The 20,338-nt window shown below is 35.0% G+C and overlaps 1 protein-coding gene across 1 annotated transcript; it reads left to right on the top strand.

Moving 5' to 3' along the window:
* The first annotated feature begins 10,587 nt into the window (after nucleotides 1-10,587).
* LOC141683802 (biotin carboxylase 1, chloroplastic) lies at nucleotides 10,588-18,353 on the top strand. Its single transcript, XM_074488567.1, has 17 exons — nucleotides 10,588-10,789; nucleotides 10,898-10,965; nucleotides 11,542-11,867; nucleotides 12,182-12,323; nucleotides 12,768-12,866; nucleotides 12,983-13,039; nucleotides 13,678-13,749; nucleotides 14,098-14,187; nucleotides 14,932-14,991; nucleotides 15,530-15,715; nucleotides 15,815-15,907; nucleotides 15,978-16,059; nucleotides 16,294-16,400; nucleotides 16,728-16,803; nucleotides 17,215-17,261; nucleotides 17,367-17,429; nucleotides 18,056-18,353. The coding sequence occupies exons 2-17, from the start codon at nucleotides 10,900-10,902 to the stop codon at nucleotides 18,110-18,112; spliced, it is 1,623 nt and encodes a 540-aa protein (XP_074344668.1). The 5' UTR covers nucleotides 10,588-10,789; nucleotides 10,898-10,899; the 3' UTR covers nucleotides 18,113-18,353.
* The last annotated feature ends 1,985 nt before the right edge of the window (nucleotides 18,354-20,338 follow it).

Raw genomic sequence — 20,338 nt, 5'->3', positions numbered from 1 at the left:
TCAATTACAGCTTTGTAATGTTGCTGAAATTGTCTTCCCTTGTCAGCATCATCCACAATCATTGACTCACTAGCAATGGCTGGTTCCATCCTTATTTCTCCAGTACCTGCCTTTCTCTCATATTCTCTCTTTTGTTGCATCAGGGTCTCACCCAGGCTCCCCACCCTCACACCCTCACCTTCACCTACTAAGGTGGGACTCCTCTCACTCACTTTTGCCAATCCTGAATGAATGGATTGCTGAGATTCACTCTTTTCCTCTCCTTTTGCCTGGGAGCAACCCAGCCTCTCACTCAATGCACTCTCCTCTCTCAGTCCTAAGAGTGATTGTATTACCACCAAATCTTCTACACTTGAAATTATTGAAGTTTGAAGTTGTGCAGAGACACTCGACGGATAAGTGATATCCGTCGGGTGAGTGGTAAAGCTATCCGACGGATAACTGCTGTTAAGCTTATCCGTCAGGATACAATCACTACTCGACGGATGAGCAATATCCATCGAGAGAGTAGAAATGAATGAGGTGGGAAGAGAAACTATTGTTGACTCTGTGTTGATTGAAGTTATTTAAGGCACAGATGTCACAATAGAATCAGAAAGAATTGGCAAGTGAGCCAACAAATCATCTAAAAGATGATGCTCACTTGCACTGGATTTTGGCTTCCCCAACAGAGTTAAAGAAGGGGAATCAGGAATTGAAGTGTTTATCATGTTCACTTCCAGTGAGTTAGTTGGTGAGTATTGTGTTTCAGTGGATTCTATAATGAGAGATTTTGGCTGTGACTCCACATTTATTGGAGCCACATCAATCTGAATTTGAGAAGGTGCAGGGACTGCGTCTTTAGCACCAGTTTGCACTAAGTGTGTGCCCTGTGCATCCCCAGTTGTTTTGGATTTCTTCTTTCTAGTGTAAGTTTGGTGTGAGCTTGTGTCCCTAACCCTCTTGGCCTGTGCTCTTGGATGAGAGCTTTGTTCAATAGCCACATCCTTTTGGGAGGATGCAGCTAGAAGTGAGCTTTTGTCCTTTTTAAGCACTACAGTTTGTTGGGAAACTGCAGTGTGGCTAGGCTGGGATTCACTCAACTCTCCAACCTTATCCTTGGGGTTTGTTTGATGTTCACCCCTTCCCTCACCTATCTTACCCTCCTTCACACTCCCCTCTTTTGTTTTGGTAGATTTTTGAACTGGTACCTTTTGAGAGATACCAGAGGGGGTTTTCTTTGATTTGGATTTAGAGATTGCAGTTGTTTTGGCAGTTTTGGTAGGCAACTGTTTGGTCATTGTCACAGTTGCCATAGCTATGCCTGAAGTCAAAGAAATAGAAGAGATTGGAATAGTTGAGGGTCTGTATGAACTTACCTCACTTACCTGAGGTGTCAGCATTATAGGAAAATAGAACATTGGCACATCCTTGTGATGGTTGGCTCTGTTCAAGTCTGCAATGATTCTTCTCTCTTGAACCCAACAAGCTAATTTGTTGTTTGGGTTCTCAAGTTCAATCTCTTGACAAAGATGGTTAGCCAAAAGCATAAAAAATCTAGCATAGTAAATATTCTTTCCTCTTTTGGCTAAGTCACCTAGTTTAATACCTAACTCATACACAACAAGGTCACTGAAATTGTAATATTTGTCTGTAACTAGCATGTATAGCATGTTAAGCATGGAAATGTTCACAGAATCAAAATTACTGATTTTTCCAGAAAAGACTTTAGTTACTACATCACACAAGTAACTCCATTCCTTCCTAAGACCTAGTCTTCTAATTTCACTTAGTTTTGCAGTAGGAAGTGTATAATGAATGGAATTGAGCATATTGACAATATCAGTGTCAATGTGTGGTGCAGTTACATTATCATCAAGAATCTTGAAACATGCTTTTATGACATCACTATTGATACATAAATCATTACCTTTGATGGTTAGAGTGATGGTTTTGTCAGTAGAGTTATAGATTGCTGTTGTCCACATCTCCTCAACGACTTCACAATAAATTGTGGGTGATTCCAACATGGCAAAACTTAACTTGCAGTTGTTCACGAAGTCCATCATCTTATGATAGTCTTCAGATTGCTGAATTCCCTTATTGACCAAGGCAGTGAAGTTGTTCTTCTCATAGATGAACCCAGTCTGTGACATGATCTTAACTACGGGTGCCATTGTTAGAGAAGAGAAGCTTGAAAAGAAAGATGATTTTTGCTTGAGAGAGAATGAAGTAACACAGTTGAATTTGAGAATGATAAAAGAAAATGATTAGAATGAAATAAGCTTTTATACTTTACTCAAAATCAACTGATAAAAATAATAAAGAGAAGTAAATTACCCAATATAATTGTCTAAAATAGCCGTTTTAAAATAAACTGTAAAAATTCCACCCATTATCCGTCGTGTAATGCTTACAAACTGTAAGTATACTCGATGGATAATGTTCAGGGAATTAACGGTTAAGATTTAGACACTTCGACGGATGAGGATAAGTTGATATCCGTCGAGCTTTAAAGTACTCCAGAAAAGTAATTGATTTTTATTTAAAATTTATATATCGATGGATGACTCGACTCGATGGATAATGGTCATCCGTCGAGATGTAAATTTTGACTTAGCTAAAATTTTCATTCAAGACTAAAAATCAGTTAAGTTTCTGGCTACTTTTCAACTTGCAAAATAATTCAGATAAATTCAAGAGTAATTAAGCATACCTAACTCACTTACCAACCTAGAAAAGGTGGATTCATCCAGTGGCTTGGTAAAAATATCTGCAAGTTGCTTCTCACTTGGAACAAAATGTAACTCTACAGTACCATTCATTACATGTTCCCTTATGAAATGGTACTTGATGTCTATATGCTTTGTCCTTGAATGTTGCACTGGATTTTCAGTGATGGCAATTGCACTTGTGTTGTCACAGAAAATAGGAATCCTTTCAACTTGCAAACCATAGTCTAGCAATTGATTTTTCATCCATAAAATCTGTGCACAGCAACTGCCAGCAGCAATATATTCAGCTTCAGCTGTAGAAGTAGAAACTGAATTTTGCTTTTTACTGAACCAGGACACAAGCTTGTCTCCTAAAAATTGACAGATTCCTGTTGTGCTTTTTCTATCAATTCTGCAACCTGCATAATCTGCATCTGAATAACCAGTTAGATCAAATCCAGAATCTCTAGGATACCAAATACCAAGGTTTGGTGTTCCTTTGAGATATCTGAAGATTCTCTTAATAGCTATTAAATGAGACTCTCTAGGATCAGCCTGAAATCTAGCACACAAATATGTAGCAAACATTATATCTGGCCTACTAGCTGTTAAATACAGAAGTGAGCCAACCATGCCTCTATAACTTGAAATATCCATAGACTTTTCAGTAGTGTTTAGTTCAAGCTTAGTTGCAGTGGCCATGGGAGTTTTTGCAGATGTGCAATCCATTAGATCAAACTTCTTTAAAAGATCAAAAATATATTTAGTTTGACTAATGAATATTCCATCACTAACCTGCTTAACTTGTAAACCAAGAAAGTAAGTTAGTTCTCCCATCATACTCATTTCATACTTGCTTTGCATCAGTTTGGCAAATTTTTTACAAAGTTTCTCATCTGTAGAGCCAAAAATAATATCATCAACATAAATTTGAACAAATATGCTAGAGCCATTCACATTTCTGAAAAATAAACTTTTATCTACAGTACCTCTTGTGAAGTGATTTTCCAAAAGAAACTTTGATAAAGTGTCATACCAGGCTCTAGGTGCTTGCTTCAGTCCATAAAGTGCTTTCAGTAGATAATAGACATACTCTGGGAAATTTGGATCTTCAAAGCCAGGAGGTTGACTTACATACACTTCTTCCTCCAAATCTCCATTCAGAAAGACACTTTTGACATCCATTTGATAGACCTTAAAATTGGCATGGGCTGCATAGGCTAAGAAGATTCTGATGGCTTCAAGTCTTGTAACAGGAGCAAATGTTTCATCAAAATCTATTCCTTCTTGCTGACAATAGCCTTTAGCAACCAACCTTGCTTTGTTCCTTACTACTATGCCATTTTCATCCATCTTGTTTCTGAATACCCATTTGGTGTCTATTGGATTCTTTCCTGTAGGCTTGGGTACCAGCTTCCATACTTTATTCCTTTCAAATTGGTTTAGCTCCTCCTGCATAGCTAAAATCCAATCAGGATCTAACAAGGCTTCTTCTACCTTCTTTGGTTCTTCCTTAAACATGAAGCTGCTGTATAGACATTCTTCTTGAGTTGCTCTCCTGGTTTGAACTCTGGAAGAAACATCACCAATTATCAGTTCAAAGGGGTGATCTTTTGTCCATTTTCTTGATTGAGGTAGATTAGCCCTAGATGAAGAGACCTCAATGTTGTCTTGATGTGTGATTGAGTTTTGATTGCTAGAAACTCCCCCTGAGTTTGTGGATCTTTGATTTGAGATTGAGGTTGTCGTCCGACGGATAATACAGATTACCTTCCGACGGATGAAACATTATGTAACTCGACGGATGTTGAGTTTTGTGCTTCATTTGTAGTAGATTTGTCTGCATTATCCTTAGACACTGTTTCTTGATCACTCTCATCATCACTTTCATCACTGACCATCTCAACATTGTCGAATTTGAGGCTCTCATGGTAATCTCCATCTTTTAGTCCTTCAATCTTTTTATCATCAAACACAACATGTATAGATTCAACAATAATGTTGGTTCTTAGATTGTAGACTCTATATGCTTTACCAACAACATATCCAACAAAAATTCCTTCATCTGCTTTAGCATCAAACTTCCCATTTTGATCAGTTTAATTTCTCAGAATATAGCATTTACAGCCAAAGACATGAAGAAAGTTCAGAGTTGGCTTCTTGTTCTTGAACAATTGATAAGGTGTCATGCATCTTGCTTGATTAATCAGAGAGATGTTCTGAGTGTAGCATGCAGTGTTTACAGCTTCAGCCCAGAAGTATATTGGTAGTTTTGATTCTTCAAGCATTGTCCTTGCAGCTTCAATAAGAGATCTATTCTTTCTTTCCACTACTCCATTCTGTTGTGGAGTCCTTGTTGCTGAGAACTCATGCAAGATTCCATTTTCCTCACAAAATGCTCTCATGACATAGTTCTTGAACTCAGTTCCATTATCACTCCTGATTCTTCTAACTTTGAAATCAGGATGATTGTTAACTTGCCTTATGTGATTGATGATGATTTCACTAGCTTCATCCTTGGACTTTAGGAAATAGGTCCAAGAGAACTTTGAGAAATCATCTACAATTACTAGGCAAAATCTTTTCTTTGAGATTGACAATATATTGAATGGTCCAAACAAATCCATGTGAAGCAGTTGTAGAGGCTTTTCAATTGTTGAATAAAGTTTCTTCCTAAATGATGCTTTAATCTGCTTCTCTTTTTGGCAGGCATCACACAGTCCATCCTTTGTAAACTACACCATAGGAATGCCTCTAACTAGCTCTTTCTTTACCAGCTCATTCATGGTCTTGAAGTTCAAATGGGATAGCTTCTTGTGCCATAGCCAACTTTCATCTTGACTTGCTTTACTGAGAAGACAAGTTACAGATTCTGCTTTAGTTGAGTTGAAGTCAGCTAGATACACATTTCCTCTTCTCAAACCAGTGAGAATCACTTTGTTGTTTTGATTATTAATCACAACACATGTTTCTTTGTTGAAGGTTACTGAGCTGCCTTTATCACAAAGCTGGCTGATACTCAACAGATTGTGTTTGAGACCATCCACTAAGGCAACCTCTTCAATGATGACATTGTCCTTTGAAATCAAGCCATATCCCACAGTATAACCTTTGCTGTCATCTCCAAAAGTGATACTTGGGCCAGCTCTCTCTTCAAACTCTGTGAGCAGGGTAGAATCACCAGTCATGTGTCTTGAACAACCACTATCCAAGTACCAAAGATTCCTTCTGTTTCCCTGCACACATCAAAATCAAATCAAGTTGATTTTGGTACCCAAGTTTCCTTGGGTCCTGCATTGTTAGCTTTCTTCTTCTGTTTCTTAGGTCTTAACTCATTTGACTTAGGAATTTCAGATTCTTCCTTAGTCATTTGGGTTGGGCCTTTGGAACCACTAGATGCAACAGAATTATTATGCATGTTATGGCTAACAGGAAATGGCATGCTTGGTGCAAACATGTTATTCCAGTAAGGCATGCTAAATGGCATTTGAGGCATATTGTATGCAGCATAATATGGATTAGGTGTAAATGGCATATTAGCAAACTGTGCATTCATGTTCTGTGTAGGCATAACATTTACAGGCATGGGAGGCATGGCATTCATGTTAGAGAATTGAGGCTGAACAGACATAGGAGTAGGCATGGCAGATTTGCAATTAACAGACAAATGATTTACACTACCACACTTGACACAGATTTTTTTAGGAGCATATTTGTCAGGTGTGTAGTTATTATGTTTGTTAATCCCTACTTTACCATTCCTATTATTTTTCCTTTTAGTATCTGTTTTTACCTCTATCTTCTCAAGTCTGTCACTTAACTGTTTGACAGTCATGTGACCAACATTAGCCTTCTTCCCTTTCTTGGCTTGACTTGACTCTCCTGAAACAAAGTTCTTGGAAACAGACCCATACTTTTCATTTAGCTTGGTTAATTTGGCTTTGCTAATGGGTTTGCTCACAGCCGACGGATGAGGATTTTTATCATTCGACGGATAACATTTTTTGTTATCCGACGGATAGTCCTCATCATCCGTCGAGTCTACATCTGTCAGCAATCCATCTACCAAAATAGGTTCTTGTTTCTCCTTATTCTTTTTCCAGGCTTCATCACAAAAAGACTCAATTCCTTGAACCTTGGTGATTTGAGCATGAACATCTCTGGATGTTTTCCATGCTTTAATCACCTCCTGTTCACGATCGAGCTGCTTCTTTAAAATTTCTTCCTTTTTCAAGGACTCAGTTAATTCCTCCTTGGCAATTCTACACTCAATTTTTAGTTTCTCAAACTCAACAAACTGAGACTCAAGCATATTATTCCTCTCACTCAAAAATAAGTTGTTTTCTTTGATTTTAGCATTTTCTTTAGTGAGGGACTTAAGTGTAACACGCAAATGATACAATTCTGTAGACATGTCATTTATTGCATCATTACACTCAGCTTTAGATAAATGTGCAAGGTTTGTAGTGATTACCTTGTTGCTTGAGGAACTTGTCTCTGTTTCATCAGACTTGGCCATAAGGGCTAGATTGACATAGATGACATCCTCATCTTCATCCAAAACATCAGCCGCTCAGTCATTCTCTTGTGTAATAAAAGCCCTTTCCTTCTGTTTGAGTAGATCAAAGTATTTTTGCTTATAATCCACAGACTCAAATCTTTTCTTACTGGAATCTGACTTTCTACACTCATTTGCAAAATGCCCTGCCAAGCTACATTTGAAACACTTGAATTTTGATTTATCCACCATGTTTCTATTTGGCTTGGCAGCTCCAAAGTTCTTCTTGAACTTGAGCTTGGCAAATCTTCTTTAAAGGAATGCTAGGTGCTCATCAATGTCCTCCATGTCATCTTGACTCAATGAATCTTTACTTTCTGCAGCTAGCCCTTTACCCTTGCTTTCACAGGCCTTTGAAGTTGATTCCACAGCTTCCATCTTCACTTCCTTCTCTTTTTCCAGTTCAGCCACTAGTGCAATGGATCCTCCTTTCTTCTTTCCTCTCTCCATTCTTTCATCCTGCTCTATCTCAAGCTCATAGGTCTTCAGAATGCCATACAGTCTCTCCAAAGTAAACTCCTTATAATCTTGTGAGTTTCTCAATGAGACTGTCATTGGTTTCCATTCCTTTGGAAGAGATCTGAGAAATTTCAGATTGGAGTCTTTAGTCTGATAGACTCTTCCATGCAATTTAAGAGCATTTAGTAGCTTTTGGAATCTACTAAAAATGTCAGTGAGTGACTCACTTTCTTCATTATGAAAATGCTCATATTGCTGAATCAGGAGCTGCATTTTATTTTCTCTTACTTGCTCAGTACCATCACAGATTATCTGTATTGTGTCCCAAACTTCCTTGACAGTCTTGCAGTTGATGATGTTATCAAACATGTCTACATCAACACCATTGAACAGAATGTTCATGGCCTTTTTATCTTTCCTGACTTGTTCAATATCAGGGTCAGACCATTAATGCCTTGGCTTTGGAACAGATGGTTCATTTCCTATTGCAGCTCTCATTGGAACATGAGGGCCTCTTTCTATGCAGTCCACATAGGCCTCATCTTGAGAAAGTATATGAAGATGCATCTTTACCTTCCAATGATGGTAATTATCTTTATCAAGAAAAGGAATCTTGACTCCAACATCTTTCTTGTTCATCTTGCTGAATTGTTTTGATCTTTAAACTCTTTGTAGATTAAGAGCTTGCTCTGATACCAATTGTTAGTCCCTTAACAATATAGCAAGAATTACAGAAGGGGGGTTGAATGGAATTCTTGAACCTTTTTCTTGAAATAAAAATGTTCAACTCGATTATGGATATATTTGTTTTGATTAGCACAATGCGGAATGTAAACTTGAATGAATCAAAACATAAGTAATTAAAAATAAGAGTCTTTAAAAACTTTCTGGTGGATTTAAACAATTCCACCAGAGATATATTTAATATATCGAGAGGACTCTGTGTGCAGAAATGCTCACAGCTGCTTACACAAAATAGAACTGCTAAGAACACATGAAATGCTAAAGATAGTGCTTACAAAGATTTCTCTGTTGTTGTTTCTTAGCTATCTCAGTTATTTTTCTATTTGCTACTCTCTTGGTTTATATATTACCAAGATTACAAAGTCAAAAGAACTGAACAAATATAAAATCTAACAGTCTTGATCTTTGCTGCTTTTCTTCCTTTATTACCCAGTTAATGGGCTTCCACAGTGTGTTTGTATCCAACTCAACGGCTGTGTGTCAGCTTTCACTGTTCAACTGATGTTTGAATTCTTGATATGATCATCCGTCGACTTTCAGATCATCCGTCGATGACATGATTGATCATCCGTCGACTGCTATGTTAAACATCCGTTGATAGTCATTTGATCATCCGTCGAAGCTTTGTTAATCATCCGTTGGTAGCTATTTTGGCACTTGACTTCATTTCACTTATACAGAATTACAAGACATTGCTTATGTACAGTTAATCAACCTATTCTGCATATCTAGTTAAAGTCAACATGACTTATATGTTACTCCAGATTCTATACAAAGGTGCATACAACACTGTGCTACAAACTTATTATTACATAAGCTACTCACTCGATGGATAATTGTTTAATCATCCGTCGGGACTATAATGAGTTATCCGTCGGGACTGTAATTCTTATCCGTCGAGTGCTACATTATTTCACTAGGTAAAATCTACTTAGATGTTTTGTTTAGGTAATCATCAAGTACACAACATATTCACAACATTCATATATTTGGATTAAAAAAATAAAAATTTAAAGGAAAAATTAATCAAATATTAAAATTGACATGAACGGAACTCTCGGAATAACTTGAATCAAACAACCGTTTCGTATATTTAACAATCATACATTTGAGAACAATTCGAACCAAAGAACCGCAAAAGTGTGTTCAACTCAACTCTTAACTAGAGCCGCACATGGGTTGGGTTGGGTCGGTTTGACCATTTTAACAATCCAACCCATTTAGTACGGGTTACAAAAATATCAAACCATCAATCTTAAAAAAAAATTAAAACCCAACCCAACTAATTGTGTGACGTGGTGGGTTGATCGGGTTGCAAGCATCTTTTTCGTACTTTTTATCGACGGTCTGCATTGGGTAATGACTTCCACTATGCTATTACTCGTTAAGCGAAGGTATAAGCACACATTATAAACGCAACTAAGAAAGATAGCAATATACCCAACACTTTATCATTGTAGGAGAAATAAAAAAAATATGAAAATTATTTTAATGATCTGTAGATGCACTTACTATTTTATATAAACTCAGGAGGCTATATGCATGGATATAGAGTAAAGTTAGACCAAAGCATTCCAACAGATCTTAAAAAGAATGACATACTTATAGCTACCTTAGTTAATAATTATTCGCAACGTTTTCATGTTTGCTTCTCTAAATATTTTCGGGCATTTATATATATTATTCAGCCCGACTCTAATATTCAGGTTTCCTATTAATTTCAAGTTTTGCAAGCTTAATTGTACAAATTATATAATTTAATTTAAGTATTTGTAAGGACGAGAAGTGCGGCTGCCACTAATACGACTATAATTTGTACAGTGAAATAAGTAACATATCAATAATTTCCTAGATATTTATGTCAGGGATGTAATGGTAATAAGTTTGAAATGGGTGAAGATGTAATAAGTTTGAAATGAGCTAGACTTAATAATAAAACAAGGTTGAGTTGATTTAGGTTTTCAAATATGTAAAATCTGATCCAACCCATTATAAACGACACACGTAAAAAATAACTGAACTAACCCGTGAATTTAAACGCTCATTTCAGGGTCAGGTTCGGTCGGGTTATTTAAATGAGCCCTGCTCTGAACCATTGTCGACTCAAACTATATTAATTCAAACTACATAAATAAAAAATGGAGTAGATTGCACAAAGTGAAGGGTGCAACGCTCCTAAATCCAAAGGGAAAGTGAGCTGGGCCTGGGGGGCGGACAAAACAATTAAATCCGCAATCTCCCTCGTTTTCATCGACGCTTTCTCCCTCTATTTCTTCACACTTCACACCCGAACTCCTCCTCTATCTCTCTCTCTCTTGTCTACAACTACTACAAGGTACTATCTCCAACAATTCTATACACACAACTTCTGTATCTATAGATCTACTTCTCATTATTTCATTTCATTTTATATTCTATTACTTCATTTCAATCTTTGATTCAGAAATGGACTCAGCTGCTATGGCCTTTTGTAGCAATTCCGTTGCTAAACCTGTTTACTCATCACCTCCCGTAACTCTCTCTCTCTCTCTCTCTCGCCCCCCTATACATATATGCTTGTGTGTGTGTCCATCGTTGTTATTGTTACACTCAATTGATTTAGTTCATTCTAAGCTTGATCGAGACTATTGAATTGGAGATTTTCTCGTAATTGAATCATTTAACTTAATTTGTCGAGCAGAAATTTTAATTTCGTAATTTAATTTTTTCTCCAATTTAGTTGTGTTATGTCATGTATGTTCCAATCTTAATGTACATTATATCATTGTTTCACTTCATTTTGAGGTTGATCTAGCTTTATTGTAGTCAAGTGCTACAGACAAGTTCATTGTTATCCGTATTGATAATTGAACATATATAATACATTATGGAACAAATATAATGGCCTCGGAAGTCTTTTTATAATTTTTGATTTTAATGTTATGATATAGTTATGTTTATTATGTAGACAGTGTGTTTATAATATGTATTGCGATTTGCAGAAGAATTTAAATTTTTTGTGCCTTCTTCTATATGCATGTTTATAATATGTTTGTTCTAAATTAAACAAACACGGAACTGACTAGTTAGTATAACTCAATGATGCAGGGTTTATTTATGGGAAGTGGTTCTGTGATTAAGAGCTCTAATTGTAGTTTTTTAATGGGAAGTAAAGTGAAGTTCCCTAGGCAGAGAGCTCAGGCTTCTCAGGTTAGTCGTAAATCTGAGAAACGTGGGGGTGCTGTCTCTGTTACTTGTCAGGGTGATAAGATTTTGATTGCAAATAGAGGAGAGATTGCTGTTCGTGTTATACGTACTGCTCATGAAATGGGGATACCATGTGTTGCTGTTTACTCGACAATTGATAAGGATGCACTTCATGTGAAATTGGCTGATGAATCAGTCTGCATTGGTGAAGCACCAAGCAGTCAATCGTAAGTTATTGATCGTCTCCTGCGTTGCTTTCTTCTCAATAAATAAGTCATGGATACACAGACTTACATGGTATAGCTTGTTGTGATTATAATTGGTCATCAATAACGTGATGAAACTATAGTAGAACATGACTGAAAAGTATAAAATAGAAATTACTGCTCAGATCTCAACCATCTTTCTTCTCTCTATTTGTAATAACAGAAATTAGTTACATCTTTTATCCTCTTTCAATGCACATGATACCTCAAAATCCCGGTGGTCTCTATCTAAGTTTGTATGCTTGACATGGAGATTATTTTGTGCCTTTTTTTAGGTATTTAGTGGTCCAAAATGTCCTGTCTGCTGCTATTAGTCGTGGATGTACAATGCTTCATCCTGGATATGGTTTCCTTTCCGAGAATGCAAACTTTGTCGAGATGTGTAGAGAGCATGGAATCAACTTCATCGGACCAAATGTAAGAACTGGTTCGGGATTGTCTTTTGTGTACCGCTTATGTTGTTATATACAGGCAAGGAAACCTAGTTGGCATATCAAGTTTGCCCTCAATGGAATAAAAACTCTTAAAATATATGCAACAATTTTGATGAAATATGCAATTAGGACCCATTTCTCTATGAAGTTCTGGGTAATTAGCCAGAAACGACATACTACTATTCTGAAAGCGAGTACTCAATGAAGTTAGGTGGCAGCAACAAGTGATAAATTCATGATTCATCGGAATGTTATGAACCAGTCATGTTTAGTATTGTTTCTACTCTTGCTAACTTTTTATTAACATGGCAATTGATTAATAGTGGATTAGATTGCAGTTGTAAATTTTTTGATATATATAATATATAGATTTACGAGATGCATACTTTATATCACATTATTAATTTTTTCTGGCATTGTTTTGCAGCCTGACAGTATACGAGTCATGGGCGACAAATCAACTGCCAGGGACACGATGAAGAATGCTGGTGTTCCAACGGTACCAGGAAGTGATGGATTGCTACCGGTACGAGTCTTGGTTTAATTTCTGATTTTATTAAACAAGGATTTAATTTTTCCACAAGGTTCTGATAGTGACCGGATCACTCTCAGCATTAATTTTCTTACTTTCTGTGTTTATAGAGCACTGAAGAGGCTATTAGAGTTGCTGATCAAATTGGATACCCCGTGATGATCAAGGTAATTTTGGCATAACATAATTCTGAATCACATATGCAATGCCTAAACTATACGCAACTGCAACATGTACAGCATTTTCGTATAACGTTGGTTAAATTCTTTACAAGGGTTAAACAGAATTAGTTAGCAGCACATATTATTAAAAACTTGATGCATTACCGTAAAGGTAGTTGAATTAATTGTACGAGACAACTCGACTTTTCTGTACACTCATATAGAAAAGTAGCAGCAACTTGGAATTTTTGTAGTGCAGTTGAATTTGTTGTATGCAGAAAGGTATTAAATTGATTTGTTGTGCGGAGGCCTAAGAGGAAGTTGTTGCTAAATGCGGTCTAGGATACTTCATTTATGGTATATATACGCTTTTTGTGTTTAACCAGATTTGGAAAATCGAGTCTGATTAATGGACTGCGATATGATTTGAAAATTTTGTAATGTAAAATGTCTGATAATTTTTTTGGAGTGCCTATTTGCTTCGTTATTTTATATTAATATTTACAAGGACCGAAGGCTATAAAGTTATGATGTACTCAACTTCCTAGTTTTAAGTGGACAGAGACATGTTTGCTGTCACTTTTATAATAAGGTTATATCTTGCAAAAAAAAACTAAGGATGCATATCTGAATATGTTTTGAAGGCAACAGCAGGTGGCGGTGGACGTGGAATGCGTCTTGCCAAAGAACCTGAGGAGTTTGTAAAGTTACTACAGGTCCTTTCTATACTCTATTCCTTTTTATATGATACTCTTTCTGTCTGTGTACATAGTTAGTGACCATAGAAATGCCTGTTGTTTGAGTCCCTTTGGTTCATAAACACCCAGATTCATATATCATATAGCATATATGCATATTACTTAGCATACATAGATGTAATGTCGGTAAGAATCTATGGAAGTACACTGAGACTTTGTACTTTATTGTTCATGTATAGTATGCTAAGATCTTAACTGATGTATGTTGCTCATAAATGAATGGTTTGAAACATGTGCAACGAAGTTGTGCGTGACAAAATTTGATTGACGATGAAGTGTTCTCACTGAAGTTTGTTATCTTGACAGGCAGCTAAGAGCGAGGCAGCAGCTGCCTTTGGAAATGACGGTGTTTATCTTGAAAAGTACATCCAGAACCCCAGGCACATTGAGTTCCAGGTAAGTGCCTATAGTTTATACTAAAAGCACTAGCTTTACTCGGGAAACTTCTGCAGTTTGCATCTTGCCTTGCGCTTTCTTAAATTGTCAACTCGTCTCTTTGGTAAACCATTGAATAGAATAATTATGATTATTACATTGTAGAACAGATTCTTCTTCTACTGCAAAGAGAGGGTCTAAACTTTAAACATTAAAATGTTCTTTTTATTTGGTTTCATGCTTAAGCAGTTGCATTTTTTTATTGTTAATTTATCCAAAAACTACAAGTTTACAACAACAGGTCTTGTAGTGGTACCTACCTCTTTGGTTTTCTATAACTTATTATCTTAATGGTGTAAATAGATTCTTCTGATGCAGGTGATCCATGAATGTGATTGCTTAATATTTTTCATATTTTAGATGGCTATTCAATATTCATATATGGCCCTGCAATATCATGAAGGATGGGTGTATAATTTTTATGTGATCTTTGAACAATAATTGTATTGTTTTTTTGCTAATTATTATTTTTATCTTTAATTTTAACCAATTTACAATCTTAAAACATGTACTTAAGAGACAACATATGCTATCGACTGTAGAAGTAAAATTTGAATTCATGTACACGAGATCCTTACTAATTTGGTCGTTAATATGCAAGTATATGCAGTCTGGTTTTTTTTAAATCTAATTATCATGCGGAAACTACTAATGTCACTTCATATTTCTGCTAATTCTGATTTACTTTTAAACTTGAACATACAGGTTCTTGCTGACAAGTTTGGTAATGTTGTTCACTTCGGAGAGCGTGATTGCAGTATTCAGGTACATATGGCTGCACATACCTGTTTAGTCTTTCATGGCCATAATTGGTATTATTTATATACTATTATTAATTAGATAAGTTGGATAACTATATCTAGTCTTTGGAGAATTGGATTTCTGTGGATATACAAATAATTTATCATAGAACTTAAAAGTAAGAACTAGCTTTAACTAATTAACTTGGCCCAATTTGTTACAGTAAGAAATTATACTATCTGTCAAGTCTCTAGTATGTCAATTTTAGGTTGTACTCAGCTGGTTTAATGAAGATTGCTGTTTATGTTGAACTTTATAAAACTTGAGTTTCAGTATGTTATAAACCCCACATGGAGATGTAACATTGTAAAGTTAATTCAACTGATTAAGTGCAATTGAAGCTCAAGGTCTGGTATTTCACAAAAACCATATATACTCAATAACGGAAAGACCCTTTAAATTATTTCTGAAGTGCAAAAAAGTTTCTTATAACAGCATTATAGAAGTATGACATGTTCTTCATAAAGTGATAACTTCTTTTCACTATGAATTAAATATGCAGAGAAGGAATCAGAAGTTGCTGGAAGAAGCACCTTCCCCTGCATTAACATCTGAGTTACGAAAAGCCATGGGTGATGCAGCAGTTGCAGCCGCAGCATCTATAGGTTATATTGGCGTTGGTACTATTGAGTTCCTTTTGGATGAAAGAGGTTCATTTTACTTCATGGAAATGAACACTAGAATCCAGGTAGAGGAGAAAGCTGCTAATTTAAATCTTCTTATTTATAAGAAATAGAAATTTTTTTTCGAACTACACAATTGTTTTCTGATATTTGACAATATATAGGTGGAGCATCCTGTGACAGAAATGATCTCTTCTGTTGACCTGATTGAAGAACAAATCCGTGTTGCTAGAGGAGAGAAACTTCGTTACAAACAGGTATGTAATAATGTCACCTAGATCTGGAATGAATGATTTATCATATTCACTTGCTTTTTTTGTTTTTCAGGAAGATATTGTACTAAGAGGACATTCAATTGAATGTCGTATTAATGCAGAAGACGCTTTTAAAAATTTCAGACCTGGACCAGGTAAAATATGCCAACTTGAACATTCTTTGTATGTTTCACCTTGTTTCTTGTAGTTATTATACATATGCAAGATTGTAGCGTTTCGCATATTGGTACAGATGACACTGCCTCTATAGTTTCATGTAAGCTAATAATATCATGAGAGTAGTGGATACATCTACAAGTAGTAAGCTAGGTTTTGTTACAGTCTATAACGCTTTTCAAAGTAATTATCTTTCCTGTATTGAATTTTAGGGAGAATAACGGCATACTTGCCATCTGGAGGTCCATTTGTGAGAATGGATAGCCATGTTTATCCAGATTACGTAGTTCCACCAAGCTATGATTCTCTACTTGGAAAGGTATGCAATTCTTTCTTAATTCTTCCCCTTCTCATTTGTGATAAATGTCTCTATTTTAATACCTTAAAATGGGATATTGGTATGTGCCTATACAGGGCAATGCGAGTCACATCCCTTATTTAAACCTAGATATTGTCATGTATGATAAAATAGAATGTCTTTGGTTGTTTTTAAAACTCGAGAGTAATGAGCATGTTTGCATGGAGCCATGGCTACGAATATCTTCACTGCTGGAAAAGCATATCTTATTCATTTGCCACTCTTCTTGAAGTATATTTTATAGGCAAAGAATTGAAGAGCTCTAATTATGAAATTAACTTATTTCAGCTTATTGTATGGGCCCCGACAAGAGAACGGGCAATCGAACGAATGAAAAGAGCTCTTGATGATACTATCATTGTTGGTAAGCTTTGTTATAATCGTAAGCAGCCATATATGATGTCACGTTTTGTTTGCATTCCTCATTTGGTTGCTACATTCCTGCACTCCGAACTAGGTTTAGGTTTAGGTTTGATTTTCTTATTTTGCTAAAGAAACTACATTTGAACTTCAAGCTCTACATACCCAATTCCTGCGGTACATCTATTTCAAATCTCAATCAGCGTGGACCAAAAAGCTTTTTGTTGTGCACAACACTCTATATCAACTCAATATCATTTTTTCTTTTGTCTGTGGTAGTGTATTGCTGCTTGATGTTTCACACTTTTTCAGCTTGGAATCTGTATATAATCTTGCCAACAAAATTATTTGTTCACATATCCGTTTCATTTTCAAGCAAACAGTCTGTATTTAAGCATATGTCCTTTCTCAACAGGTGTTCCCACAACAATTGAATACCATAAACTTATCCTGGAGGTCGAGGTAAAGAATTTTTAAATGACATTAAGTTATTGTTCTATGAAATATTGATATATAATATCTGTATGATTCTCATGTGTTTGTTTTCCACATTTATTTGTATTTTAGGACTTCAAAAATGGAAAAGTTGATACTGCTTTTATTCCCAAGCATGAAGATGAATTGGCTGCGGTAAGGAACTGTACTAAACCTGACATCTAAATTTCGACAGAAGCATTATACATAGTGCAATGTTGATTTCTGAATGTGGTTAACTTGGTTATAAATACTTCTTATTAGCGGAGTCATGAATTTTTCCCATAAAAAATCCCAACACAAGTAATTAACTTTTTTTACCAGCATCAGTTAATGATGTCAGCTACCCCATAGTGCACGTGGTGTAATCAGCTATATGATAGTTTTATCTTTTGAATAGGAAAAACATCTAATGCCGGGATTGCACTTTTACTCTACAACTATCTAATGCAGTTATTCAACTGATTTAGAAAAAACTTGTCAGTATATGATCGTTTTATCTTTTGAATAGGAAAAACATCTAAAGTCGGGATTGCACTTGTATCTTACTACTACCTAATGCAGCTAAACATCTAAACTTGTCAGTTAGATATCTCTTTTAGAAAAAACTCGTCAACCTGACAGGGAAAAAGCAATTAAACAATACATTTGCAAGATTTACAATATATAGTACAAAGAGTCAGTGCTATACGAAAGTACTATAACATTGCAGCAAACTTTTGGTCGTTCCTAACATTAATCTTAATGGGGTAGTGACCTTTATTTTCTTTTGAAATGTGCAGCCCATGGACATAGTACCGGCTACCCCTGCTAAACAGATTGTCAATGCTTCAGCTTAGAGAGTAGAGGTTGTTTTAGGTAGGCTGAGATGACTTTTCATTTTTCCGGCGGTGATGGTGGTCTCAGCTTCCTTGCAAAGTTTCCACCCTCTAATTAGTTTGGTCTTTGCAAATCTGTCATTGTAATAGAATAAAATCCTTGATGTTTCCATTACCTGAGGTTGTTTGTTAATCAAATTAAATTAATCTGGACCGTATATTGTCATTTGGTTATACAAGAACTCGTTTTTTGGCCTTTCAATTGTCTGATTGATTTGTGCTGTTACTTGCAAAGTTTAAAAGCCAAGCACGTGTGATTGAATCAGCTGTATCGGGAAATAGATTGTCGGAGTGGTACATCGAGTGACGAGAGGTATTGTTATGGAAATTAGGCACACTAATTAATCAAAAAATTTATTGATATTATTACTTGTTTATCTGTATCTATTTATTTTTGGCACCAGGCGTCCTTTTTCAAATCACATGTCCATGAAAAGTGGGTGGTCCACTCTTCCTAGTGAAAAAGAAAAGTTTCCAAAAAAGCGTTAAATAAAAAAGAAAGTAAAGTATTGTCAAATTACATAGTCCCGAATTTTTCCCAAAATATTTTTTTATAGTTAATAACACACGCACAAGTATGGAGTCCAACGAGAATACAAGTTTTCCAAAATGTTGTTACATAGTAATTGATAAATTTTCTAATAAAATTATATACTTTATGCATCTATATATAAAAACAAAATTTGTTATTTATCATTTACATTATTTAAAAAAGGTAATTTTTTGGACTACCAACTCTTATTCTTTTGCATGTGACTAATTTCTTTCTCGCCATGTTTGTTTTATGTTATTTTATGATAGGATCACCTGTCCTTTAAATTTTTTGAATCACATATTTATTTTGTAAAAATTTATTGAACGGAGATATTATTATAATCTAACTATTGTTTTATCCCTTAATAAGTCATTTTTTAAAAGATTATAATTCACTTATTGTAATTTCATGCAAAACAAATGTATGATTGAAAAATTTAAATGTTTATAATTCAATCTTTATAACTATTCCTCAAAACAAATAAACATAAGGTAAAATTTTAAAAAATTATAATTGAATGCTAAACTTAATCCTTTGAAATAAATATAGAATAAGATTATTTAATCTATAAATTTAATATTGATGAAATTAATTATCCCCGAATTATTATCGCGAAATTATAATTCCCTAAACAAACGTGACCTAAGCTTGTACATATATTTCGTCCATAACAAAAATACATAACCTGCGTTCCAATTTTTTAACCCTAGCATTACAATTAATTTTGGGACATTTAATATGCATCCTAATTCAATAATTTCGTGTACAAAAGGTAAAGAAAAGACGAATTATAAGTTCGAGCACCTCCAATCCTAATGGTTAATTTTATTGAATAAAATGATATAGCATAATAATTATGTAATTTTTTTTGCTAAAATTCTAAGATGATGAACTATAGTTAGAGCTGATTACGATGATTGATAATATTTAAAAATATATATATATATATATATACTATTATTATGTGAAGTAATTATTAATAAAAATTGTTATATTTACAGAGTAATAAATAATGTGAAATTTCAATAAAATTTTTTATAGGTTGGACAGGGATTTGCTAAAATTTTAGCAAAGAAAAGTTTACCTTTAGTAATTTTTATTTTCAAGTTGAGATTTATTTGATCAACCAATATATGTTAATAATGTTATGGCATTCGATCATATAAAAACTAAATATATATTCTATTTGGCATATACTAATTGGTTTGAGATAAGGTTTTACTAAGATTATTTAGAAATTGAAAAAGTAAGAAACAACGCCCAACTACAAACAATATCCAATAATAATCGAAATAAATTCAATGACCCCACAAGATACCGGCCCCACACGAAATAACAAAAATAAAATGAAACAGTGTTAGCAAGATACGAGTAGAAGGGTGTAATGAAATAGTTGTGATATAATCAATCTAACACCAAAAAGAAATGGCTCAGAACTTGCAAGGTTTCATGTCTGATTCAATCATGGAAGGTAATGAACTTTACACACATGAGTACTGCAACTGCAGATTGTTATGCTTATCTCATTACAATAACAACTGACATATTTACTCTTGCTATGTGTTTTTCTTGGTGGCTTTCTCATCCTTCTTTGATAGCCCGATTTTTCAAAAATCGCTGATAAATTGGTCAAAAATATTTGTCCGATTTAA

Source organism: Apium graveolens, chromosome 9, assembly GCF_009905375.1.
Source record: "Apium graveolens cultivar Ventura chromosome 9, ASM990537v1, whole genome shotgun sequence".
Lineage (NCBI taxonomy): Eukaryota > Viridiplantae > Streptophyta > Magnoliopsida > Apiales > Apiaceae > Apium > Apium graveolens.
Note: the sequence above shows the minus strand (reverse complement) of the source record. Positions and strands in the feature narration are given on the sequence as shown.

Coding starts and splice junctions, on each gene's coding strand:
- LOC141683802 (XM_074488567.1), top strand. CDS start 10,900: ATGGACTCAGCTGCTATGGCCTTTTGTAGCAATTCCGTTGCTAAACCT. Junction 12,324..12,767: donor TCAACTTCATCGGACCAAAT/GTAAGAACTGGT, acceptor ATTGTTTTGCAG/CCTGACAGTATACGAGTCAT. Junction 12,867..12,982: donor GAAGTGATGGATTGCTACCG/GTACGAGTCTTG, acceptor CTGTGTTTATAG/AGCACTGAAGAGGCTATTAG.